Raw genomic sequence first — 27,263 nt, 5'->3', positions numbered from 1 at the left:
TCGCACACATTGACAACAAATAACTGTTTTACACCACATATGTCTCGCTCAAATGTAAACATGGCATTTATATTTCACTTGCGCTTTAAGGGAATTAAGGATGCCGCCTGCAGACAGAGCACTTTCCAGTATTCAGTAGGTTACAGCTTTAGAATATTCTTCAAGGTAAGAAAATAATAAGTAGCAAAGCAGTCTTCTAGGTATAATGTATGAATATTTTTCCCTTTTCTAACATTGTTGTGGGATTACATCAGGGTGATTTAGGTGGGGCAATTTACTCAGTTTTTGCCTCATCTGTATTCAAAAACCACATATCACTAGCCCACTGGTGCTTTGAATCATTGGTATTATTGATTTCCTTTTACCGCCATTCTTGTGGGATTACATCATGGCGATTTTAGGGGGTAATTTGGCCCCATCCACTTTGTCCTCACATAGTAATGGCATGCCACAGAGTATAGATGGTAAGTACTTTTGGCCTAAATAGCAACCCACCTAGGCATGCCTCTAACATCAGTGGGACTTTATTTTTATAGAATGGTAACTACTGGCACCCTTATGATGGTGCATTGTGTAAAGAATATATATAACTTGTGGCACTCGTCCTAATATAGTTCATTTTGGTAGGACATTTTAATATGGAGATTTTAACTTTTGATATGTGAGCCACATCCATTTAATGTGTTAGGAACGTCCAAGGAAGCAATGGTGAATCTTGGGACATGCAGTATAATTGACAACCTATCTGATTGTATGAAATTCACTACAGAGTAATTAATTTTCCAGAAACCCTAACAATTATAAAGCGAAAACACAACACAAGGAAAATACCAAACCTATTTAGAAAAATCGATTACATTTTTGAGACAAAAATGAAATCAGTAGAACCATAGATATGAAATAATAAAGTTTGAATTCAAAGTAGCACCAAGAAGCACAAAGTGCCAAATGCTGTTATTCAGTCACGCTTGACTGGGTTAAACTCTAATGTAAGGCTGACCTCCATGGAGGGCAGGACAGACACGGGACCGGGTTCATCCTGGTGGAAAGTTTACCTTCTGACTTGGAAACTTTTCTGGAGGAAAAGTGGCCATTGACAAGTCATCGGCTGGTCAAGCTGAAACCTGAATTTAAAGCAGGCTGAACAACAACAGGTTGCTAAAGAGTGGGGTTCCTGTGTGTTAGTCAACGAAGGGGGGAGGGGGGGAGTGCATGCACAGGAGTGTCTCGATGAAGCCTTCTACGTTTGGACTTTTCTAGGCATCAGATCTCCTTCGTCGGGGCAACCCAGCAAGCTGAGGCCAATGACAACTTGGTGTCAACTACTGCTACTACAATGGAGATCTCAGTCTCAGTTCTCAAGTCAGAGAGTTGACAAAATGTTTTAAAGTCCCACTTATTGCAGTTCGGGGACATGAGGAGTACACTCTAGCTCAAGCCAAAGAGTCCAGCACGTGGGAGGCACCTCACTGGGTTCAGTGGAGAAGTGTGGCTCAATGGTTAGAGCGGCAGACCCTGATGCAGAGGTCAAGCCCAGGACCAGGGTTCAATTCACCGCCTCGGCGGGTCTTGGGCTCAAAAATTCCATGGACCTGATAATTTTCGCCTCTGTGCCTATTCCAATCATGGAGTCCCACTCTGCAACTCTGGGCAATAGCTTGCTTAATCTCCAAAACGGCCCCCAACACGCTAAGGATGCCTGGCCTCCACCTTGGGGGTGCCCAGGAGTGGACACCTCACAGGGAAAGCCAGGATGGGTTCCACAGCGGTATTCGTAGAAGCGCCTTGAGACCCTTGCGGGTGAGTAGTGCGCTATACAAGTATCAATTTACATTTTACTCACTTCAACGGAGGCCAGCATCAGAGTCCAGGTCAGGTCTAATTCGTACTGGTCAGTTGCAGGGAATGGGCCTCTGTAAACCTGTTGTGTACCTATAGCTCAGCCAGGAAGTTAGCCAAGTGACCCTTGGATTTATTTCTGGGTTCTTGTGTTCAATGTCAGCATGTACAGTCTTCCTTTGGGTTCTTCAGACTGCAGCTAAGTCTGTCTTCTGATTCTTCAGAGGTTTAGGATTGTTCTGAGTATTTACTGGGAATGCCATATTCAATCTCAGTGCCAGTATATGGTTAGGAGAAAGTCCTAGCCACTCGCTAAATAAAGGGGCAAAAAGTCCCCAGGGTTAACCATACCCACTCTTGCAGCACTTTCTCTGTGTTTTACTGTAAACTATCCTACAGTACCCTTCTACCCCTAAATCCAACAAAGCAGCACCCTTTTTACTCTGGCCAGAGTGCCCAGTGCCGACCCAGAGGCATGGCTACATTAATAGGCAAACTCTCCCTGCTGGTCACGCCAAACAAGTTCTGGGATAGCTTTCCATCCCCTCGAGTTTGGGGTCAATATGTCTGGGAAGACACAAGGATGGCAAGCCTGGGTGGGAGGGATACTTTGAAGCTCAGGAACAGGCCCATCACATCTCCAGGCCATCCTGCTAAAGAAATCCTCCTTCCCAACCTTTAGCACTTTGTAAACTGTTTGTGAGCAATGTACGTCATGAGACAATGCACATAGGCAGAGCGGCCCTGTTGGCTTTAGGCAAAACATTATAACTTTCTAAAAGTGTAGTTCCAAAAATCGAGTTGGATTTTAAATAACTATTAAAATGAGTCTTTGAATCATGTTTGCAGCTGCTCCCTAACTAAGATTAAATACTGTGGATTATTATAGTGTATCCAAGTGTTTTCCTATGGGAGAGACAGCCTTGCCACAGTAAAAAAGGACTTTGAAGATGTTTACACTGCCAGGACTTGTAAAATAATAAATAAGTATGCCCTACTTTTTAAATACCATACACCCTGCCCTATGGGCATTTAGCGCCCACCTTAGAACAGTTTTCTTAGCAAGGTCAAAATGGCAGTTGGAAAATCAAAATGGCAGTTGAAAACTGCACACCCAGGCTGCAGTGCAGGCCTAGAGACATGTTTTACAGTGCTACTTTAGTGGGTGGCACAATGAGTGCTGCAGCCCACTAGTAGCATTTAGTGTACATGCCCTCAGTACATGGGGTAACATACACTCTTAAATTAGATGTGCCATTTTCAATTCCGCCAGTGGACGCGGAAGAATTTTGGCAATTCTGCCTTCATCGAAATGTGGGATGATTTACAATTACAATTCTGCTGCTCTGCTGGTGGTATTGAAAATTATACAGTAGTTTCTATAGTTTAGGCAGCATTGCAGTGATTACAAGTTGTAATCACTGCAGAGTTTGTAAAGAGGGAGCTGAGTGATGTGCAGTGGTTTCTAAAGTTTAGAAACCCCTGCATACCACTCAGTGGCCATACTCTGAACTGGTTTATGGCTGCACTATTTTCTCAGCGCAAAATACATCTGTGCAAATCCCCACTTCGCCCATTGTGTAATTTCCAGAATTTGTATGTAATTCTGCGAAATTCTGATTGTGCCTTCCATGTTTGCTCTCAGGCATATATCTCTAATATACATGGTCTCTCAATTGATTAAGAAAAGCCAACACCAACTTGTAAGATTTTGGATCAGTGAGTATGAACTGGATAATGGTTCAACAAACAGCAAAAGTAATACATTAGGCAGTTCTCCTGTTATTTTTACCAGTGCTGTGTAAGGGTCAGGTTACTTTTCTTAATTGATAGTAGCTATCACAGACTGTAAAGTGTGGTTTGCTGGTTTTTTTATTTGGACAGAATTGATTTGTTGGAGCAGAGCAGGAATGCAGACGTAGAAATATCGAGGGACCTAAATATCGCTGTAAAAATATTGTGGAGAAGAAATATCGATAACAGAAATATAGTGGACAAGAATATCGATTGACAGGTAAATAATATCAATTAAAAAAATATTGATGTATTGAATATCGTTTACAAAAATATAGTTGACAAAAATATCGAATTATTAATAATGGTATGTATTTTTGTGGTTTTAATGAGAATTGTTTGTCATTTTATCATATGTTTTATCATTTTAGTAATTAATGTATTTAAGGTTTAATTTTCTGTTTTTAGTTCTGTAGTGGGTTGTGGGTTTATAGGGCAATAGAGTGGGAATTAATTTAGTTATATAAAATGTATAGAATAATTAATGTGTTAATTGATAACTTAATAATAGTTATTAACTAGTTGTTAATTCATTTCAATTAATCAATTAATAATTATTTATGTTAATTGTTTAATTAATTTTAGGTCTGTGTTGTAGTGTTTATATGTGTACATGGTGTGAAGGGTGGTAAGTAATTAACTTTTTATTGATTATTAAATATTTATAAATTAATTTCAATTAAGAATTAATTATTCATTGTAATTGTGTAATTCATTTTAGGTGTGGGTTGTGGTGTTTATATGTGTAAATGGTGTGAAGGGGGGTAGGTGATTAATTTATTATTTACTAATTATTAAATATGTATAAATTAATTTCAATTAAGAATTAATTATTCATTGTAATTGTGTAAATATTTGTAGGTGTGTGTTGTGATGTTTATATGTGTAAATGGTGTGAAGGGTGGTAAGTAATTACTTTTTATTGATTAATTATTAAATATGTATACATTAATTTCTATTAATTAATTAGTAATTAGTAATTGTAATTATGTACTTAATGTGTGTTGTGGATATTATAGTGTTAATTAATGTGTCATTAATATTTTTATTATCTTTGGTAATAATACATCTAATTGTACATATTAATTATGTTAATATTGGAAACTACATTTAATACAAATGTTGATGTTTTGATTTTTATTGTTGTGGAATCCAGCACTTTCCCTACTGTTGCGCTCATTGGAGTGGGAATACTAAGTTTCAACCCTACGCTATCCAACGCTTTCCCTACTGTTGCACTCACTGGAGTGGGAATAGTAATTTTTACCCTTACGCTATCCAGCGCTTTCCCTACTGTTGCACTCACTGGAGTGGGAATAGTAATGTTTGCCCCTAAGCTATCCAACGCTTTCCCTACTGTTGCACTCACTGGAGTGGGAATAATAATTGTTACCCCTCCGCTATCCAGTTCTTTCCCTACTGTTGCACTCACTTGGAGTGGGAATAGTCATTTTTACCTCTACGCTATCCAGCACTTTCCCTGCTGTTGCACTCACTGGAGTGGGAATAGTCATTTGTACCCCTCCACTATCCAGGCCTTTCCCTACTGTTGCACTCACTGGAGTGGGAATAGTAATTTTTACCCCCTCGCTATCCAACGTTTCCACTACTATTGTGTTTATATTGTCATTAAATGTATGTTTTCTTTTTAATAGTTTAATGTGGTAATAAAATATAGAAAATGTTTTTTAATTTTAAAAATGCATATATGTGTATATTTTATATAATTTAAAAGGTGTATAAATTAAATAAAGATAATAGTTAATAAAATGTATTTAATTAAATATATGTATATGCACACTTTTTGTGTTTAAATTTATTAAATTAAGTTTATTAGTTATAATTAGTTAAAATATATATTACATTTAATTAATTTTGTTAATAATATAATTATATATTTTTTAAAGGTATGTCATTGATTTAAGTCGATATTTTTTACTTTTATATTTTTTACATCGATATTTGTTTGTCGATATTACTGTACTTACCTGTTTATGTATAGGAAGTCGATATTTTTATTGATATTTTCACATCGATATTTTTTTCATGGATATTTTTAATATCGATATTTTAACATGGAACCTGATTTGTTAACAGTTTGTTTAGCTTTTTACTGGCTTCTATATTCTTGGAGGACCTCCTAATGTCAGCCATAGCTCGTGCAGGTAAGAGCGGTGGGGCCTGGTAGGGGAGGGATTTCAACAGACGACGACGAGGAAAAATTTAATAAATGATTAATTTTCAATCATTGTCTGTCGAAATCCCCCCACCTGGACCAACTTCCCCACTGCTCCTACCTGCACGAGCCGCGGCAGCTTAATGTGCTGGGCAGACTAGATCTGAGGTCTACCACGTAATCCATCATATCACATAAGTGCTTTCACTGTTGAACCTCTCTCCCTTTGTTCATAAAGTGAAGAGTTTTGAAACAGCAGTTTTTACTGGGGTCAAGCACCACTTCTTTTGGAATTACCTTCTTGAACTTGGTCATGTAGGGACAATTGCAACTTTTTCTTCCGGGGTCCTGCTGGGACATATTTCAGGCCACTCACTTCAGCTTTCAAATTCTGGTTAAACCTCTGCCCAAGCCAACTCGTTTTGGCTTAACAATAGGAAGTAAATTTAGATGAGGTTACACATTCATTCCCAATAAATCTAAAACAATGTAAATGATATAAACCAATTGTGCAGAATTAACCTATTAATAAAGTCAGAAGTTATCCTAAAATCTATCATGGATCATGTCCTCCAAGGCCTTCATAAGACACCTTATTCCTAAGTCAAGTCAGCATTATTCCCAAAGCCCCTGCACCCACCTTTTCCACAGTGTAAACATCTGTGAAACTTGCTCTCTAGCATCATAAACATGAAAGCGAGCGTACAGAAATAGCAAGACGTTGCAAAGCGTTGCCAGGGTTATAAAGCTCTCCCCTAATCCCAAACTATGGAAACAGCGTACACGCCATCTCTATTTAAGAATAAAGGCTTTCAGAATCTTCTAGTGACATTACAATCACGTACTCCCACACACCCAAGGAACCATGTAGGTTGGGAGGAGATAGAGCTGACTAGGAAGTCAAAGTAGGGTAGCTAATAACCTTCCATCCAATTCCTCTTTTGTTGAGAAACCCATATGAACTTTGGTAGAGTTATTGGTGCACAACAGTTCCGGTATCATATGCTTTTCATATTTACCTCCTGCCCAAAAGACATACATATCCTAAATAATGCACCCTGATCCAGAAAAGTGTAAAGTTATACATTTATCAAATCTATAAAGTAAAGTAGAACTTTAGATGATCTCCTTGGATTCGTACATTTTAGACAAAACGATGCAAATGATTCAAAAAGCAAGTTGACCACTATCAATAAAACTGGTAAATTAACCAAGGCACAATGTCTCAATTCAAATTTAGCCGCACAATTTCTCAATGAATATATAGCTGCAGTGAAAAGTCTGTCATGTTTAATATGGCACTCTAAAATGCTAATAAAGACTTTTGAATATATGGTTAAACTAATCTATGCCTCATGACTTATGACAGAACACATATTTTGATGAGCTAGCTGTTCTGTGCCATTGCAGTTCACTCATTATGCGGTGGTTATCATTTTTCACTGTACGTCTAGTAAAGTGAGGCAAACCAGACTAAGCACACTGAAAGAAAGGACACCACTGAGAGAGAAGACAAGTACGAATTCCACAGGGCATAAAATGTCTGAGTCTAGCTAGAGAGACTTTGTCCAGACCACAGCAATGCTACAGATCATACGGTGTACGAACCAACTGAACAATGGGGTTAACATAGGAAGGAGGAATGTCTCACAAATACATACAAAAAACGCAGTGCCTTAGCTAGCCCTAAGGGCGCCCATGGCGGTCCCTGCGTATGCTACCCTGCTGCGGCTGCATTACTGAAGAGCGGGGGTCCTGACGAGCCACATCCGATTACTGCCACCCGGCGGCCGCATTGAAGAGCGGGTGGGGAGGTGATGCCTATTGCCACCCCAAGATGACTGGTAAGAGCAGGGGGAGACCGACCCTCTTGCTATGCACTGAAAAAACGTGGTGCACTTTAGTACTATTCTTTTATATCTGAATGTTTGTCTCTGTAATGCCTCTGAACCATCAAAAATATACCTTTGTTAGATATCTGAGACTCTATAACTATAAATAAATATTTTTAAATGTGCAAACATGTCAGTTCATAAACTTCCAAATGATTCTACTTTCCTTCTTGCATCTCTCTTTGTGCTATCACGATCGATAGTGTTAGTGTAATATGACTCTAGGAGGATCCAGGAGTTCTTCCCAATCCATCAAGTGCCTCACAGTGCATCCTCGCGTGGGCACAACGCTGCACAGTGGTACCCTGGTGTGCAACAACAGTGGCTGAAGTGGACATGTGTTTACTTTCAAGCGCCAATGTTAGAGCATATAAAATAGAATATTGTAATCCCAGGTGTTCTTCATAACTTGCCCAACCAATCTCAATTTAATTATTAAAACATATTGCTAGCATATTTTATTGAAGATAAAAATGGAACACCTTAAATCGAAAACCGGCCTGAGATTCCCATACATGTTTGTCGTTGCACGACATCTTGCTGTGACGAAAATGTTGAATCCTTTCCCAAATTTATTCAGCTTTCTTCGGCAGACAGGAGCCCTCTTTCCTGCATTACTCATTTGGAGTCAACATGTCTTGTTTAAAGAAAAAAAAAGGTTTGAACATATATTTATCTATTTTAATTTCTGATTGTGACAGAGGTGTTGTGTGTCGATTAGCTAACCTTCAGGCTCGAGTTAAAAATAATAAGGCGCTCCGAGTATTAAAGTCTGCAGAGCTGAGGTGTTTATAGCCCTATACCTCAAGTTGTACACACTTGTTATGAACAACATTATGCATTATGCATTTTCCATTTTGATAGGCACCTTTGTTTTCTTTTTTTAAATAGAAGCCGCTCCTAAAGAAATCTGTTTCTTCCCACAGAAGAAAAAATAACTCGTGCTGTGGGAACTGTTGATAAAGTAGATTAAATATCACAGCCTGTTCCTTTGTATATAAAAACAATCTAATCTGAACGTTTAATTATACATTCCAGTCAATATCCCCAAAGATTCCTTAGCTTTCAGTTTACTTCCAAAGGACAACAACCTATCTTTGTTCATGACCGTGAAAAGAATAGCAATTAGGTGGAATATAGCAGTCAGTAATGGGTTGTTCCTGCCAATAACAAAATAAAGGTAACACAGAACTGACAAGGAGGTGTGTTCTTTGCATATGTTTGTTTAACGTGTTCGGCTATCCGACACCCTTCTCATCGCTTCATTGTGCACGGAGTCACCCCGAGAGCCTGATCAAGCATGAAGGGGGCAGCACATTTTTTCAAATGTGCTCTACATTGACAGACAAACCTTTTAGACTTTCAAAACATGCAACTTGGTACACCTCACCTGATTCTTGAGATCTAATTTTGGGCATGGGCGGCCTCCGTTGTAAGGTTTTTCTTTCAGCCACTTAGATCTCATTTTCACACCAGTTCCACAAGAGGCACTGCAAGGTGACCATGTTGACCAGTCGCTTAATTTGCAATCGAAGGGGCAGGGAACAGCACAAGGTTCTTCAATGTACCCTGAATCAGAAACACAAAGAGTGACCATGAGCTAATAGAACGACTATGAATATCAAATATCTATTAGCAATTATGCAATATCAAGAATCTTTCTTCACCAATTTTTGCATTTGGGATGCATCATCCCAAATGTAAAAATCGCTATTTAAGAATTCGCTAAATTGCGATTCTTTGCATTTAAGGAATCTCTAATTGAGATTCCTTAAATGCAATGCATGAAAGTGAAAAAAATAGCGAATTCGCTATTAGGGCACGCAAATTACCATGAAGTACATCTTCGTGGTAATTTGCAAAAACGTTGAAAAATGCACTTCAGTGCATTTTTCAAAGTTTCATGTTGCGCACACACATGCCCTAAGGGCATGTGTGTGCGCAACATATGTGCACACATCATTTTCAGGGGTGCAACAGGGTGTCCTTTGGACACCCCAGCACCCTTGAAATCGCAATCTCAATTTGTGAATCGCTAATTGCGATTAGCAAATTGAGATTGTCTTCCCATTCATTCCTATGGGCCCCTAGGCCCATAGGAATTAATGGGGAGATATTCCTTAATTGCCACTCGCAATTTGCTAGTCGCAATTAAGGAGTTATTAGAAATCGCTATTTTTTTAGTGATATCTTGATGCATAGCATTTTGCTATTCCTTAATAGCGAATCAGCATTTTTCGCTAATCAGCATTTTTCGCTATTAAGGAATAGCAAAATGTGTTCTTGATGAATCTGGGGGATAGTTCCATGAGAAATATCAAACAATTTCCTCTGTTGTGCACCCCTTCTCTTTTTCCCTGACATACTTCAGCAGGTCACAGGCTCAAATGACAGGTTAAACATGTGGAATTTGGTTTTCTTAAACACAAATTCTGCTTGAACATATCTTGATGGACTAGCTGAAAAAGAGGCGGTTAATGCACTCTGCATGCACCTCCACCTAAAATAATGTTATCTACCAGTTGATGCTCAGAACTGGGTTAACACTTAATATTTTACATTTCTCCTTAGAAATGATAGTTTACTTTTGCTCACAATATTACATCCCTGACAAAGATATTTAATTTGTGACTGACTCCTTGCAAAGGCAAGGATATTTATAAAGAGTTAAGATCCACACATTATTCTACTTACATTTAGATTATGTTATCCTGATAACCATAGTATCCAATTATATAGTTGTAGAATCACTTCCCCAATAATTAGAGTTGGTTCATGCTCACTCACTGGTTGTCTAATAACCTCCATAAATTTCTGGAAGCTTTAGATTTACATACCATGCCTCAGATACCTGCTTCTATAATTCTCATGAACACAGAGGTACCTTTGAATTTGTGTACTGAGGATTCTTCCTTTGCGTATTACACTAGATTAACTTTCCTTCCTGGTTCAGATTGATGGTTTTGTAACTGTATGAAGGACAAGTTTCAAATAAGTCCATGGACATTGGGGCACCTTGCATTAGTACTGAATGTCACCTATACTTCTCGCTCTTTTTATGAGACCCTTGGTATTCAGATATAGCCTTTTTCACTTAATGACCCTCCAATTCCAAACATCCTTTCTGTTAAGGTACATGTGGAAGACGTGGTGTTACTTCAGTAACATGAGCAAAATAGCATCCAAACAGGGTTTGAAAATATTTAGGTCTGCTATTAAGGGGGTGGGGGGAGCAAGGGGAGACAATCAACTCACTTAAAATGAAGTATATTATTTAATGCATCAATTTAAGTTTTGCCAAATCACTTGGAAGTTGTTGACATTATGGACCGAAATGATATTGAACCATTTGGGTATTCAAGGACATTAGCGCTAATTATGAACACATATGTGCCCCCACTAAAGAAATGTAAATCATTGTATGTCTGCAGTCAGGGGTTATGCCTCTATATTATGGGAAGAAGCGCCTGAATAAAACATTTGTATTGTGACTGTTTATCTTCTTGTTACTAAAAACCACTGTTAGCTCCAACTTACATTTTTCAATGTTAGACCCTATGTTATCGAGCTTTATCTGGACATACTGTAATTCTTATTTAAGTCTGCAGCAATTGTCTCTGACAGTGCAGAGGAAGAACCTTTCTTTATATTATTTTCTCAGAATTTACTTTACAATTGACTTTTTATTTTCAGTCCAATCATATTTGAATGATTGCCCCTCGATCCAAACAGCTTAACCACAGAGAATATATACTAAATTTGTCCACCTTTCTCTAAATTTCAAACTTACTAGATTTAAGATTTCACTGGACCTCCTTTGGAAAAAAATGATCAATTTAGTAATTTCATTATGCAGTCTCTACATCCAGAGGTGAGGCTGAGAGACTGGTCTGGCACGTGCACCTTTCAAGATAAACAGACTAACTTTGGTAGGAGGTAAAGAAAATTGACGATTTCCTTGTACATCGGTAGGTCAAAGCTCTACACAGTGTTTGATACAATTTCTGTATATCCAAGCTAGAAGTGAATTTAGCAATTTATGTTTGCCAGTTATTTTCTGCCGATCTCTAGGTTTATCGCCTTAACCAATAGGAAGGTGATTTAGGGGTGATAGTGCCTGCTTTAATTTACACCACTATCTTGCTTTTATTGCGTATGCTTGAAGGAGGGCATTGCCAGAATATTTATTAATTGATTAAATGATATTTGCATACTTTCTAAGTATATTTATTCTATTTAGTATTATGTGGTTTGTATTGACTTTGTGTAAACTTGGAGAACCGAACATTTTTAAAACAAAATGCAACACGGAATATTTTTGGAAGCACTACTTTAGGCAGATTATTTCGCAATGCAGGATTTTTGCCAATGGACTTTCTATATTTTGGAAAACAAGTTAGCCTGGAAAACAGCGAGCTGAATTTAGCTGACGCATTTTATGCGCGTGTTTACTTGCTGCTTTCAGAAGCACTGATAACTAGAATAATTATCAAGCTTGCATATTAACATAATGTGTATTCTATTTAACGCAGCCGTGACAAAACGTTTGGGACGCTACAATTAACTTCCTCCTTTCGACATGTGGTTACAATAAATGAATATTATGACACATGCCATAACAAAATTACATAGTACCGACAGTAGTTTAAAGAAAAAAAATAAGTACACAAGCAAAATATATACCGAGTTGCTTACTGTCAATGGATTTCAACACATCGTGTTTTCGCAGTCACTCGGGAGATTAGCAAGGGTTATTAATTACCTCTTTAGGAGGCATACTTTACACCACATTGAACACTTCATTAGAAAATGTTAAGTAGAAATTTAGCAAGTAATTAATACATCTAGATTTGGTTTCCAACTGTCATAATCCATAAATAAAGGAAATATAATTGGTGCAGGGATGTCTTCATGCAAAGTAATGAAGACTTTAACACAAAGGCATTCCTACCAAGTATTCTGTAGGTACCGTATTACCTAATCAGTATATTAGAATGGAAGGAAAGAAGGTAGAGTAATGGTGTGAGTCAGGTATGTAGAGAGGAAGAGAGAGAGAGAGAAAGAGAGAACGAGAGAGAGCGAAAGGCAGTGGGTGGAAAGGAGGCCAGGAGGAATTGCGAGTTAGAGTGAAAGTGGATTAGGTGGCAGTGGCGGCTCCCCTGCTAAGCTGAAGGAGCGTCGCCCCACTGCTTTGCAACACTGAACGAAAGGAAAAACAAATGATAATAAATGGATGTTATTATCATTTTTTTTGTTCCTGCTGCAGCAGCATGGGGGCGGGGCAGGGCTGCTCTGCTCACAGAGCATGGGTGGGAGGAGTGGTGAGCGCACTGAAGTGCGCATGATGCTTTGGCCGGCTGTCGTGGGCTGACCAAACAGTCATGCGCACTTAACATGTTCTCTACCTAGGTTACATTACAGTCTGGGTGGAGAACATGTCCAGGCCCCCAATCTCTGTCTGAGCGCCAAACTACTGCGCTCAGACCAATCACAAAGCTGTATTGCAGCGGTGTGATTGGCTCAGGGTAGCCTGGCTGCTTCCTGTTTGGCCAACGAGGAGGAGAGATGACATGGGAGAGAGCGGCGAGGAGGTAAGTGTATTTTTCTTTCTTTACACCCCGTTACCCCCTTGCACCTCATCACCCCAGATCCATGCCGGCTGCCACTGTTAGGTGGACGAATTCAGAAATGAAATGAAAGCAGGCATAGCAATAAAGACAGAAGGAATGAAGAAAGAGAAGAAGGACTACAGATACAATTTAAAAAAAGTAACTCCTTCTATTAAAAGTGTGCTACCATTGGAAAATAGGCATTGGCAAAGCCAATAGGTCTCGGCAATGCACGAGCTTTTGGTCTTGTCAATGTGAACGTCTTTTAGCCATGTTGTCTAGCAGCACATCTGCTGTTCAGCATGACTGAAAGATAATGAAAGCCTAGAATCACCTGATGTTGAGCTGAAATCGAGTCTCTTTGCCCCCTATGTTGAGTTTATTGTCCTGCCTCTCCTAAAACAAAAAAGCGCAATGACGTGGCAAGTGCTGGATTCATCATAGCGCTTTTTTGAATGACTTTCAGCCATGGTGAATAGCAGGTGTGCTGCTAGAAAACATAGCTGAAAGATATTCTCGTTGACAAGGCCAATAGGTCGGGCATTGCCGAGATCTATTGGTTTTGCCAGTGCTTGATCAGTGTTGACGGGGTCTTACTGAACAAATGTGGAAGTGATAATGAAAAACTGTTGGAGAGCTTTGAAGTGAAGTGAGGATGTGGCGTAATGGCCAGAGCTGCTGAAAGGGGAACTGGGGTATTAGGTTTGAATCTTGGGGACCGCGAAACAATTTTCGAATCTAGGCAAATCACTTTTGCTTCTCCCTGCCTAAGACAATAAATATGTTATTGTGTAATGTAACTGGTGAGGACGGAACAAGCGCTCCAATACCATTGGATTATGCAAAAAAAAAGTAACAGTGAAAAGGGAGGTATTTGGGGGACGGATGAAGCAAGGAAGCAGGAGGGATGGGGAGTTGGGCACACAGCGATGGGAAAAAAAGCGTAATTGAAGCAGAATCAGTGAACAAAAATGAATGTCTCATTGGGTAATGCAACGTAATATAACATAACATCAGTCTTGCTTTCTAACATTTCATTATTTAAGTCCCAGCTCCCAAGGCTAAGAATGGACATCAAGATTGCAGAATGATCGGAAATAACTACTGGATGGATCTTTGAACCAGGTATATCTTTAAGAAGTGAGGCGTCAACAATGAGATAGTCAATGCAGGAAAAACTGGAGTGAGGGGGAAGAGAAGAATGCAAAGTCACTGCCTTTCAGGTTATGAGGTCTCCAATCATTTAGTAAATGACGAGCATATGTTATGTAGTTGCGTGTATGCCCTGTGGGTTCTGTATTTGAATTCTGAATGCCATCCAAGATAGGATCCATAGGGAGATTAAAAATCCCCCTACTATTATTTTATACCCTTGTGGGATATCTGTCTTTTGTTAATTGTGCGCCAGCAGTTAGCATCATCTACACTGGGGGCATAGAAATTCATATAACGCATAGCTCATGAACTCTATTAGTCAGTCTAGTAGGTAGCCATCTCCCCATTGGTATCAAGCTCAGCTGTGACTGTGGTTAAACCTGAATTCTTATATATAAGGGGGAGGACACCATTTTTTTCCCATTAGCTTCAAAGCACAACATGTCCGCCTCCCACCCCTTCCTTAATAGCAGTGTCTCTTTGAAGCCTATCTTGGTTTCTTGGAGGAGTATTAGTTCCCTATTTAGCTCTTTGCAATAGTCCAAGATTGCATCTCTTTTGATTGGATGACTCAATGCTTTTGTATTCAAGGAAACAAATTTCATGCAGGGCATTAGAGCATTGTGTGGGTAACAGGTATACGTTTTGGTTTATTGGGCTCAGTGTAAGTCTGAGAGGATTGGGGGTTCAAATGTGCTGAAGCAGATATCCCACCGGAAAAAGATGTAGGGAAAGAGGGCTTAGGGAAGAGAAAACAGTTGCAAGGGCTCTCACCATCTCCAGACCACTACAGAGAGGCGTTAGGACACCTTCCCACCAGGGAGTGACTGCAAGAGGGAAAAAACATGGTCATAAACACCAATATATCGATAGGAACATCATACCCAAATAATCCTAAAGTACTGTAGGATCTGTTCCAAACATCTTATGCTCCAAGCATATTCCAAACATATTCCAAAATAGGTCATATCCCAACCTTAAACCATCAACATGAGATGGACCAAGACATCATACTACTAAGATATAAACAAATATATGCAAGATCAAACACAGCATATGTGGAATATACAGAATGCAAAGGTGTGACTTGAGTACCTAAGACCAGGAATGTGATCATCCTCTGCGACAGCATAGAATATCACAGAAGAGGTGAGTTGGGCAAGATGAAGTTGTCCAGCTGATGTAGTTTTAGATACTGTCTATAGCTTAGGTGAGCAGGCAGTTATGATCGAAGGACCTGCATATGGGCACAATATAAGAAGTTCCAGATGCCATACCTAAAGGTAAGTTCTGAGGTTGGTATACCCCATTACAGTAGACCAGTCATGTTGCGGAGCTCCTATGGGAAGCTAGCTTTAACTAAATTAATAAGGGAGAGAGGTGTAGTAAGCCCAGGTAGGCTAAGCATACAGGAAGGACTATAAGTAGGTTTTGGCACATTTGAACACTAAGCGGCCTATCACTCATACTGGGAGTGATAGTTGGTCACTATTGAATAATACATGTACCACTGAGAAGGATACTTTCGCAGAGATATTAACTTCTTATTGTAAGACCGTAATATTTCAAGCTTCATACTCAACTTAGCGTGGGAGATGGATGTGTAGATGGGAATGTGAATATAAGATAAGTGTGCCCATGGCACTTCAGAAATGAACATCGTTGCTAACAACCAACAAACCAACAAAAAATCATAACAGACAGATTTTACATTGGTCGACACCTAAAATCTAAACCAGTATTTGAGATAAATCATCAGAAATGTAGCAGTCAGCATGAATCTTGAAGGACATATGAAAAAAGAGGGAGTGGACGACCCAGCAGCGGTGAAAGATATAATTTGGGATACAGCTTTTGGAGTTAAACAGTGTCCAACAGATCAGGCGCAGTGTTGAGGCGAGGAAGTGCTAGGCGGAGCGTCTGATTCTATCTGAGATTCGGATTGATTGTCCAGGAATGCTGCCAGGTCTAATGGTGCTACAAAAACCTTTGATTGTCCTCTGAAGGTTATCCGGAACTTCGAGGAACCTGAGAAAGAAAAGTGAATTACCATGTCCATAAGTCCTTTCCCTAGGTTTAAGAACCCTTTGCTCTGCATTACAGTATCTCTAGCACAATCCTGTGACATAGAGATTTTAAGATCTTGCCACTGTATCACCCGGGCCCTCCTCAAGCGAGCTATGATTTGCTTAGTATGTTGGTGGGACAGGGGTTTGTAGATCATGAGCCTTAGACTCTACATGTTTTTGGATGTGAAAGTTGGAACCCTATGGGCTCTTTCAATTTCAAAATCTTTTAAAAAAGATATCTGGAGGGCTTCAGGAATCCAGGATATAAAGAAGTCAGCAACCAAACGAGCAGAGTTTTTGATACCTTCTGACATTTTGAAGATGCAAAGATTGCTTCTTCGGATGCGGTCCTCCTGATCTGTGAGGACTCTCCTTATTGATGAGATAGACCCTTCAAGGCTCTGAAGGTCTTTAGCTTGGGTATTTGTGAAGCCTTCCACCGTACTTATTCTTGTTTCAGCATTTCAATCAAACAATTAATCATGGGTTTGCAAAGCACGCTACTCACCCGCGAGGGTCTCAAGGCACTGGGGGGTTGGGGGAGCAGCTCTGGGTCAGTCGAAAAGCCAGGTCTTGAGGTCCTTCCTGAATGTGTGTAGGGTCGGGAGCGTCTGATGTTCACAGGGAACGCGTTCCAGGTCTTGGATGCGATGTAGGGGAAGGCTCTCCCACCGGTTCTATGTCTGTGGATGCAGGGGACCTCTGCCAGGGTGAGGTCGGTGGAGCGGAGGTTCCTCTTGGGTACGTGGAAAGATACTCTGTCTTTGAGGTATTTGGGTCCGATGTTGTTGAGGAATTTGAACGTGTGGGTGAGAAGTTTGAAGGTGATCCTCTTTTCGAGGGGTAGCCAGTGGAGGTTTCGTAGGTGTTGGGTCAATGACTCATGACGCTGTGTCCTGAGGACGAGTCTGGCTGTGAAGTTCTGGATGGTTTGGAGTTTGTGTAGAAGAGTTCTGTTGATTCCGGCGTAGAGGGCATTGCCGTAGTCCAGTCTGCTGGTTATGAGTGTGTGGATGACCGTCTTCCTGCATTTGGGGGGGATCCATTAGAAGGTCTTACGAAGAATGTGAAGGCAGTTGAAACTGGTGGGTGCAACGGCATTGATCTGGCGGTTCATGGAGAGGGAGGAGTCAAGGATGATTCCGAAGTTCCGAGCATGGTCAGTCGGGGTTGGTGAGTTCCCGAGGGCGGAGGGCCACCAGGTGTTGTCCCAGGTGGATGTGCAGGGTCCGAGGATGAGGACCTCCGTCTTCTCTGAGTTGAGCTTCAGGCAGCTGTCCTTCATCCAGGCTGCAACATTCTTCATTCCTTCCTGGAAGCAGAGTCTGGTGTCTTAGAGATTCTTTGTGAGTTAGAGGATGAGCTGGGTGTCGTCAGCCAAGGATACAATGCTGAGCCCATGCTGTCAGACGATGGCGGTGAGGGGGACCATGTAGATGTTGAAGAGCGTTGGGCTGAGTGATGATCATTGGGGTACTCCGCAGTTGATGTAGGTGGGTTTGGAGAGGAAGGGAGGCAGTCTGATCCTTAGGGTTCTGTCATTTGACAGTCTTATTGTTAGGTTCTTTAAAATCTTTGCGGATCCCAGCCACTTCCACCTGAAAGAGATCTGTGTTCTTTTTTGTGCCCTGTGCTATGTCATGTACACTATTAAGCTTAAGCAGGATATCCTCTAAGGTAGAAGTGGAGTCTGTGCTGCTGTTAATCAGTGATTCCTAGCTAGGTGGTGATTGCTTCGAGCACTTTGGGGTCACTTTAGTGTTTCTGTCTTTCATGTTTCCATTCGCGCCCTCCGCTATGTGTCACGCTGGGACTGATAGTGTTTTTTTAAATAATAACAAACAAGATGAACAGCTGATTTATTGACTGTAGACAACATGCAAGCTGTTTGACCTCTGAGATTAGGGCACAGAATTCAAAGGTAGGACAGGCAATGGAAGGTGTCAGATACAGATTAGATTCCTGCAGTTGTGTCACTTGTGCTCGTGAATTCTAGTGAAAATGTGAATAAGGACATGCATATTTGTATTTTACATTGGAGCCTATCAGTTTTCTGTGGATATCAAGAAATTACAAGGAGCTGTAAGTGGGATGTACTTATTTGAACACAGCTTTCCCTAACGCTCCTCCAAGAAGTCAATGTCTTCTGCAGATGGCTATCACTGGCTTTCACTGGCTCTCACTGACCTCACTGGTTTCCACTTACTTCACTGATTTCACTGGCTACAACTGGTTTTCACAGGTTCCTATTTGCTCACTGTCTCTCTGTCAGAAAGTAAGGCTAAGTACAGGTCTGCTCATACTGGGCAGTGAGCATCCTGGTTTGTTCGTCGCTTTATTCTTTTACTTTATTCTTCATATCACACCCACTGTGCTTAATTACTGCATCAGTGGCCTACCTCAACGGGCTTCCGATGACGGGCTTAGCAGGTCGGCCGGGCTGATAGTGTGACAGGCGTCTGGTGCAGCAACTACCAGCAGGATTCCAGCCACTAGGGATATATATGGTAAGCTGCACAACTTGATTCAAAGGACCTGCAGTGCTATGCATCCTGTGTTAGATCATGTACAGCGGTAGGGACTGCAACGATGAAGGTGGTGACAGCATTAGTCGGCTCTAAAGAGAAGTTACAGAGTCGCCATTTTGGTATGCTAAAGAGCCGAGCACCAAGGCACAAAGAACCAGTAGTGCACGTGTGTGCTTAGATCCCTAAAGAAAATATTTGTCTTACTGCTGAATGTTGATAAGATTCTTTCTCATAGTGAGATCTGTCCCGGTCTCCTATGGGAGACCTAGATCAATGTTGCTGCTCACTGGACCGTAGAAAAGGTCTGACTCCGCCATCTTGATTCAATCAAGACAAGACTTGTAAGCGATGGAAACACTGCCTCAATTAAAGTTTAGATTCAGTTTCCAATCACACATTCCAGGACACTCAGTATTCCGCCACCTGTAGATGCATTTGTCTCACATATCAGGTGTCCCGGATGGCATTCTACACCAGCGATGTTGCGGACCTCAGAATTGAGCAGCCATCTTAGCTGGGCACCTGGCCACGCCCCTCATCTATAGAATTTTAATTCAGTGCACCCCTAATTGCACTAATGCCTCTAAAGAATATTAAGATTTAAGTACACAACATTTTTTCCAAGTAAACATACAACTGTGGCCATATTCAGAGACAAATTCAAGGGACATGAATAGGCAATTAAGTCTTTCCGTCATGTTGAACTGCCATGAACACCTATGGCCGTGATATTGTAATATTACAACTTTGTTATACAAAAGTGTTGAAGTATTTTTACAGTTTACACTGACAACAGCTGCACTGTCAGCATAAGCCAATAGCCGTGATTCTGCTGAGAAAACCAACGGTTGGCGTTAATTGTTATAAATAAAATGCGCCTCAGAGGGGACCTGGATGCAAACACCTCTCTACATTTTCTGTACAGTGAAAAAATAAACACTTATTAAGAAATTCCCAATTTAGATTTCTCAGGAGTAATGTTTGTTTCAAAAAGGTATCCTTTTCGAATTTCTATGCAATTATTTTTACTGAATATGATGTGAAGAATTGTTATACTAAAAGAAAAGTTACAACTTATGCTAGAAAGTTAAATATGAATGCAAAGTAGGGTGTCATTCGTTAGTGTAGGTATAGGACCGAATGTAATATTTGTAGAGCAAAAATACCTTCCCATCTGTAAAAATACAGCATGAAGCTAAAATAGCTGGAGGAGACGTTCTTTTTCTCTCCCAATAGAGACAGACCTTTTTCAGATATCTGACCTGAAAAATGAAGCTATGGGGTGAAAAAGGATTTTATTTCCTTCTATGTCTGGTGAGTGGCTAATAACATCATTTTCAACTATATTCCTGTAACCACTAACTTTCCTTGTTTTTACAGAAATGTAATTTCTCCGGTCAGTCAGAAAAGAAAAACAGCCGTATAAAAGAGTTTAAAGTTCTATGGCATGCTACTAAAATTGACCGTTGCAGACAGGTTCAACCAGTTGATGTAACCTTAATGACTCGTTACAAGAAAATGCCTTACTAGCAACAATTGTGGGGGATTTCATTTCACACAGTTCCAACCTCTACCCATTGCAGTGGCGGCCTGCACAGATCGGGGGTGGCAGGGCGGGGGAAGGTAAAAATGTAAAAAATAAAAAAGTACCTTATCGCTGGGTCACTTGTCTCCTCTGCACGCTGTAATGGGACCAGAACAGGTTGAGGTAGGCATCCAGGCTCCTCTCACCAATCACAATGCTGCAATACAGCGTTGTGATTGGTCTGAGAGCCGTGGTTTGGTGTTCAGATGGGGACTGAGGGCCTGGGCTGGTTCTCCACTTAGCTTGTATTGCAGACTGTGTGTAGATAGAACATGCAATGTGTGCATGACTGTTTAGCAGGCCAGGAGAGGGCCAGACAATGCATTGTGCGCACTTGGAGTGGGCAAACCACTCCTCCCCTGTCCTGCTCTGAGCCGAGCAGCCCCGCCCACCCCGGTTGTAAAGCAACAGGAACAAATAAAATGATAATAACATTGAGTTATTATCATTTTATTTTTCCTTTGGATACACTGCTTAAAAGCAGTGGGGCAACGCTCCCCTGCCTTAGCAGCGGAGCCGCCACAAACCCATTGACGTTTGATCAATAACAATAAAATACAAAATGAACAACAATGAGATTTAATGAAACCTAATCAACTCTTTTTTAACAAAAATAATTTAATTAAAAAATTACTGCCTTTTGAGGGATGACTTTGCCTTTCTGGGTTGAAACACTTGACCTGTAGATCATAGGAAATGTGAAAAGCGAACCCTAATTTGCGAGTCATCCTGCTAGCACGGGACATGCAACCCTGCTACATTCTTCCATCAAGCAATGGAAAGGAAAGCTGTTCAAGGAAATAATATTTTCAGGCAGAGCTTTATTTATGTATACGCTTGCAGCTGGTGGTCACCAGAACTCATTTTTGAGGACTAAGAATTATTCTTCGTCATCAGACTTTGAACCAGAGCAATACACAGGAATGTGGAACTGGGAGAAAGAAGGAGCAAGAGAAAGATAAAAACATAGTAACAAAGAGAATGGAAGTTGAAATACTTTGGTTTTGGTGAAGAGCTGTTAGTCAATATACATATCCTGTGTCTCTCGTTGGGACATGGTGCAGTCAACTTGGGCTGACTGGTTGTAAGTCGGGAACCTGACATGGTTGACTTCAGTTCTCACAACTTCGCTATGGCAATGGAGTCACCAGTGACCAAGCACATTTTTTCAAATTACAAAATAAGTGTATTTTACCAAAAAGTACAAAAGGTAATGGAAATTAGACTGCATGATTGAATTCAATTTGCAGTAGGTATACTTAGACAATATAAGCATTTCTAAGATATAATAATGTGCTGATTTAAGTTGGCTTAACTGATGATGCCATATTAGCTATAAAATAGTATGCTAGCATTAAAAGGTCTGTTTTTCCACATTGAGCACTTGCTTTGCACAATATGTTTTTTTCTTTTTTGCAGCAGATGATGTACCTTTACAGAAGCCATCTGTTAGTGGGTGGATAGGTGTTTATTTTGTTCTGGACATCTGAAAGTGAGGTTCTTACTAGGAGGAGAGGAGACAAGAGGAAGGATGATTCATGGAAAGAACTGGCTGAATCACCTAATGTTGGCGTAGTATCTTTTCAAGGACTTGTGTCTATGATCCATTGTGTAGACATGAGAAATTGGGAAGTTTACCTATGCCTAAGAGTTTACTATAATCCTATTGGACGCTGTGGATGAAGAAAAGAAAAATGTTACCATCTAGAATAGTCTGTGTTTATGTTAGTGTGTGTTCCTAGAGTAGAGATGGGCTTCTCTCACTCACATTTGCTGGAGACTCATCTCTGAGTTTCTTGAGATTATACCTCTCTTCCTGGGAGATTGCTTAGACTATTCCAGTTGAATCAGATATCTGCTGATGTACAGGTGAGAAAACGTTCCAGCGTGATCTTAATTGAGATGCAAAGTTGATATGGTTATGCCTTTATTCTCTCATCAGAACTCTTTATTGGGTATCTGAACTGACACCTTATACTATTTCAATCAGGACTTAACTTAGATTAGGGAAGTCCCTTATATTGGCAAGATTGTATTATTTATTATATCGAAATTTGGATTATTGGAGTATATATATCTAGGTTTAATGCTGATGCTTAAAGAATAATACTTATTTGAATAAAATAATGAAAATGTAAGAAAATGAAAAATAAAATCCTTCTGACTCACACAAGTTCTCTTTACTAACTGTTAAAAGTCGTTAGCACTTTATTTGTCTATGTGTTTTAATGTTGATGATTGTTCCATTATACTTCTTCTTGTCGACGAACAAAGGTCCATGCAACCAATGGGGGGGGGGTTATTTAATGATTACACCCGAAGATTAGGATATAGAAAACCTGCTCCGTTACCAATGAGCTGGGCTAGGAAGGCAGACCATTTGAATGGTGTAAATATTGTGGGGAAGCTACACTCACACAAAATTGTTCAAAGACATCAGCATCTTGTTAGATGCGGTTTTCTGGGTATTGGTGGGTGCAGAGTTTCACTACACAAATACCTATCCTTAGAGGAGTGAACCTGATTTTGAGGTACATTATCTGGTGGCAAAATTACAATGGACTGGCTGCAGCCTTGGGATTAGGCAAAAGCAGAATATCTTCAGAGATGTCTCAATGAGAGCTCAATTGTATAGGCAATATCGGGTTACCACAATGTGGCCATCTCCTGCCCCATCCTGATGAAGGCATCAACAAAATAATCCCATAAATATCTGAACTGCCCTCTGTTTTATTCTTAGGTTTGACAAATGGTGAAAACTGGTTTTACTCTGATAGGTGACTTGTGTGACTCAGGAATGCTACTGGATCTTCCACATATTGAAAGCACATCTAGTTTGTCAGAAAATCAATTGTAAACCAATGCTTCACTTGCAAGGGACAGTAAATTAACGTGAAGGATGGACAGTGAGTGCCCGAAATTGATGGTGTGCTCCACACATTATTGTGTTTGGGAAATTTAACAAGGCTGTTATGAAATCTGCACTGAACCATCATAGCTTCCATTAAATGTGAGGTAGATTTTTAAGAATGAAATGGGAATCTCATTGTAAACAAGTCAATAGATTAATAGCACCGTGTTATACTGACAAGGTCTAGACCAGAGGTTTTCAAACAGAGGGCTGGCCTGCCCTAGGGGGCCAAAATTGATCTCAAAGTGAGCGACAGACTCTGATCAAGAAAAGCATATTTCTGAAAACAGTGCATTACTATTAGTGAAAAAAGGTAGCCAGGGGCCATTTTGTAATAAGGAATCAGTAACACATTTTGTCACTCATATCCTGCCTGGAAGGGGGAATGGTATTAAAAAGTTTGAAGATGGCTGGTCAAGAGGAATACAAAGTTCAAATTACTTCAGTTTGACTGCAAACACATCAAACATCCTTTCCACAACATTAATTCTGGGTTTTCATATTCCTGTCCTAGACGTTGAGCAGGTGAGGTAGCTTTTTTTAATATAGTATGGACCTTTCTCACCATGCAGAGTTTCTTTATCATAGTGATAGATTAGGTTAGAGCTCTTACAGTGAGAAACATCACATAAGTGTGATTCTAGTGTTCGCCTTTTTGTTTTTTTGCTGCAGGCCAAACTGGGAGATTCATCTGCATCTTCATTGCCTTAGCCTTATTATTAGACATATGCTCCATAGATATTACCTAGATATCACCCTGTTCCTTTAATGTGACAATATGGAGATCTGGGATATAAGTGGACAACAGCTAAGAATGAAGTTCAAACTTCACAATTCAGGAGAGTGTGAAAATACAAGATACACCTAGACGGAGATGCCTTCCTACTTGAGCTTGTCGCCAAATCTGAGGGAAAGCCACCATGAAAACATGAACAAACCTTTTGTCCTTTCAAAGCTGAAAACTGTTCATATGCAGCAGCAGTCTGTAGTAGGCCCTCTTGCTTTCTAACTAGTATTTACTCATACCTCATAAAAGATGCATTTCTACCCAAATCGCCATTGTTCATTGCTATAATGCACTCCTTCATATTGTGAATCGCACAGCGTACCACTATCAGAATGCTGCATTTTGATTGGCTCCTGGCAGACACTATCTAGCCAGGAGTGTGTAGCTTGTACCTGATACAAGCCTCGTTACACTTTCAACCTGCATTTCAAATCACTTTCCCTCCATAACTGCCGCCTATGAACATTACAAAGTTCTGATAAATAATGATATTGTTCCCGTAGCTCAAATAATGGGGAGGCATTAGGAGATATGGTGCTGGATAAGACAACTTTAGAATGATTCACTTTCCAGTACAAAAGGCTGAAAATGTACAAAAATGTTTCACATCTCTAGACGTTCCCGGAAAAAACAAGTCCCCAAAAACATTCCTTTCCATTTGTTTTGTAGTGTGGCTCACATGTATTCTCCATTCAACTCCATAGATATGCATCTCTTTCTCGTGGTGCCCTTTGCCACACTTTTCTGCTAACGTGTGAATGGGCTGTATGTGCATTGATGATAGGCATTAATGATCTGTAGTCTGCACAGTTAGTTCCAGAGTCATACATGCAGAAACATGATGCCATTGTTTTCATTTCTTTTTGTGCTCGTTAGGAGACACTTTAATCTAGCTAGACAAAACCAAATGAGTTCCTCTGCGGCTCTGCCACAGTTGATAAGATCAGTACTTTATTATATAAACAGCTTTCATGCTAAAGCCCCTTTGAGAGGAGCATTTTCATGCTTGGATTATTACTGAACCACAGCAAACTGTGACTGAGATGCAGCCCTGCTAACTCCAACCTCCTTCCTGCTAAGACAGATAACCTGTGCATTGCGACTGGCTTCCTGACACCTAAGACCATGGTATGAGGTTTAGGCTATACCATTTGATGTGTCAGAATTGTACTCCCGCTAGGCTCCCTTTAGTATAGCATTAGATATAGATAGGAGTAGCAAACATTAGGAACAATTAACCTGGTTGAAATGTTAACATTGTTTACAATTCTAACAATACTGATTACAGTAACATGTCTCATCTTTCCAATCATCGCAGATCATGCTTTCCTTACAAGAATACGATCATTTCAATAAATCTTTGAAAATCTATTGCCGTATCTTTCTTGTGTTTACATTGGGCATGCAAGAGTTACCAAACAAAGGGTTAGATCTGTTTCCACGGATTCCTAGATGTTCGAGGTTGTCAACATCTGTTACCCTGGTTGGTTCAGGGGTTGGATATGGTACAATGAGCTAGCCAAAACCCACCAAACATTATTGATGGTATATATGTACTAAGGGCCTTATTACATGGTGTTGCAGTGGCATGATGGAGCAGTGGCAAGGGGCAGCATTATGCTGAAGCTGCTGCTGCAGCACCCCCAAGCACATTAAGAGTTTTTTTTCCACCACCCATTTCATGGCGATGAGCCCGCCATGACAAGAGTGGTGGAAATGCAACTATGGGTGCCCTAACCGGGGTCCCTGGAACTTCTGGGCCTGGGGAGTATGCAGGGGGGATCATGCTGTACCTCTCTGTAATTGCACCTTCGTGCCTGCAAGGTGTAGCATGCATTACATGGTGCATGCCACACCGTGCATGAACATACTGCAGGTGCTGTCATGGCAGCGCTCTGCAGTTAAGGCTCTCCTATGAGCCTAACACAGCTGCCGCCATGAGACTGCCACAGCACTTTCCGCCCGACCGGGATTTAAAAATCACAATCCGGCAGGCGGGCACACCACAGGCATGGCAGTCCTCCTGAAAGCACAGTTGTGGTTGTGCTGCAGGAGGGCTGCCAAACTCATTATGAGGCCCTAAGTCTCTATAGTATGAAGTTCATTTTGGTCTAATACACAGTCCTGCTATATAAATAAAAACTGTGTAACAATTTTATTAAATATTGAATATTTAGAAGTGTATAAATTGAGTAGTCTATGCCAGGTTTCACTGTGGCCTTGTTTTTCTGACTGATTTACAGAATTGCTTAGTTTAAAATATATTTTAAATAATTATTCTTGAACATAGTTATTTATATGCTGAGTAAAACTATTTATAGGCAATTAATATATATTTTGAATCATGTTTCATGTTTTTAATTCTATTTAACTGACAACAAAAGTTGTGACGAAGCCAGTGCACACTCATGCAGGTAGATGCAAACTCTGACAGAAGGTAGCGAGAAGAAGTCAAAAAAGAAAACATTGGATGCCCATGAACAACTCATTGGAGCGTCACCCTACCAACTGCAGTGTATATCTATTAAATGTAAATAGATTCCTGCACTTCCAAACAATGTACTCTCATATTTGTAAAAAGAAGTTTGAAAACACCTTTGATAGCTCCCAAAATCTCAATAATTTTAAACTGAGAAAGTAGTAAGGAACAGAGAAGGTGCCTACCCTGAGTAAACAGATACAGACTGGGGATTCTGGACACAATTAGGAATATATCTTATTAGCTACTTTTAGTTCCTTTCTAAATATAGTATGCCATGCATGTATGTAAATGTTTTCAGATCTGCATTTAAACTTCAATGTTCTTTTGCTTTTACCCGCTATGTAGGAACTACTCTATTTTCAGCAACTCCTATTGCAGCAAAATAGCATTAACGAGTATTTCACTTTTGTTTTTAATATAGAAAGGCAGCACTCTG

General features: G+C 40.2%; 1 protein-coding gene across 1 annotated transcript in view; it reads right to left on the bottom strand.

The window, feature by feature from the left end:
- Nucleotides 1–27,263, bottom strand: part of THSD7B (thrombospondin type 1 domain containing 7B) — a 1,994,218-nt gene that overhangs the window by 520,531 nt on the left and 1,446,424 nt on the right. The window contains exon 15 of the mRNA XM_078682458.1: nt 9,092–9,270. Within this exon, the coding sequence (XP_078538584.1) occupies nt 9,092–9,270 (179 nt within the window). The remainder of the gene's footprint in view (nt 1–9,091; nt 9,271–27,263) is intronic.

The sequence above is a fragment of the Lissotriton helveticus genome, chromosome 3_1, assembly GCF_964261635.1.
Source record: "Lissotriton helveticus chromosome 3_1, aLisHel1.1, whole genome shotgun sequence".
Taxonomy (NCBI): domain Eukaryota; kingdom Metazoa; phylum Chordata; class Amphibia; order Caudata; family Salamandridae; genus Lissotriton; species Lissotriton helveticus.
The sequence above is the reverse complement of the archived record's forward strand: the minus strand, read 5'-3'. Positions and strand labels throughout refer to the sequence as shown.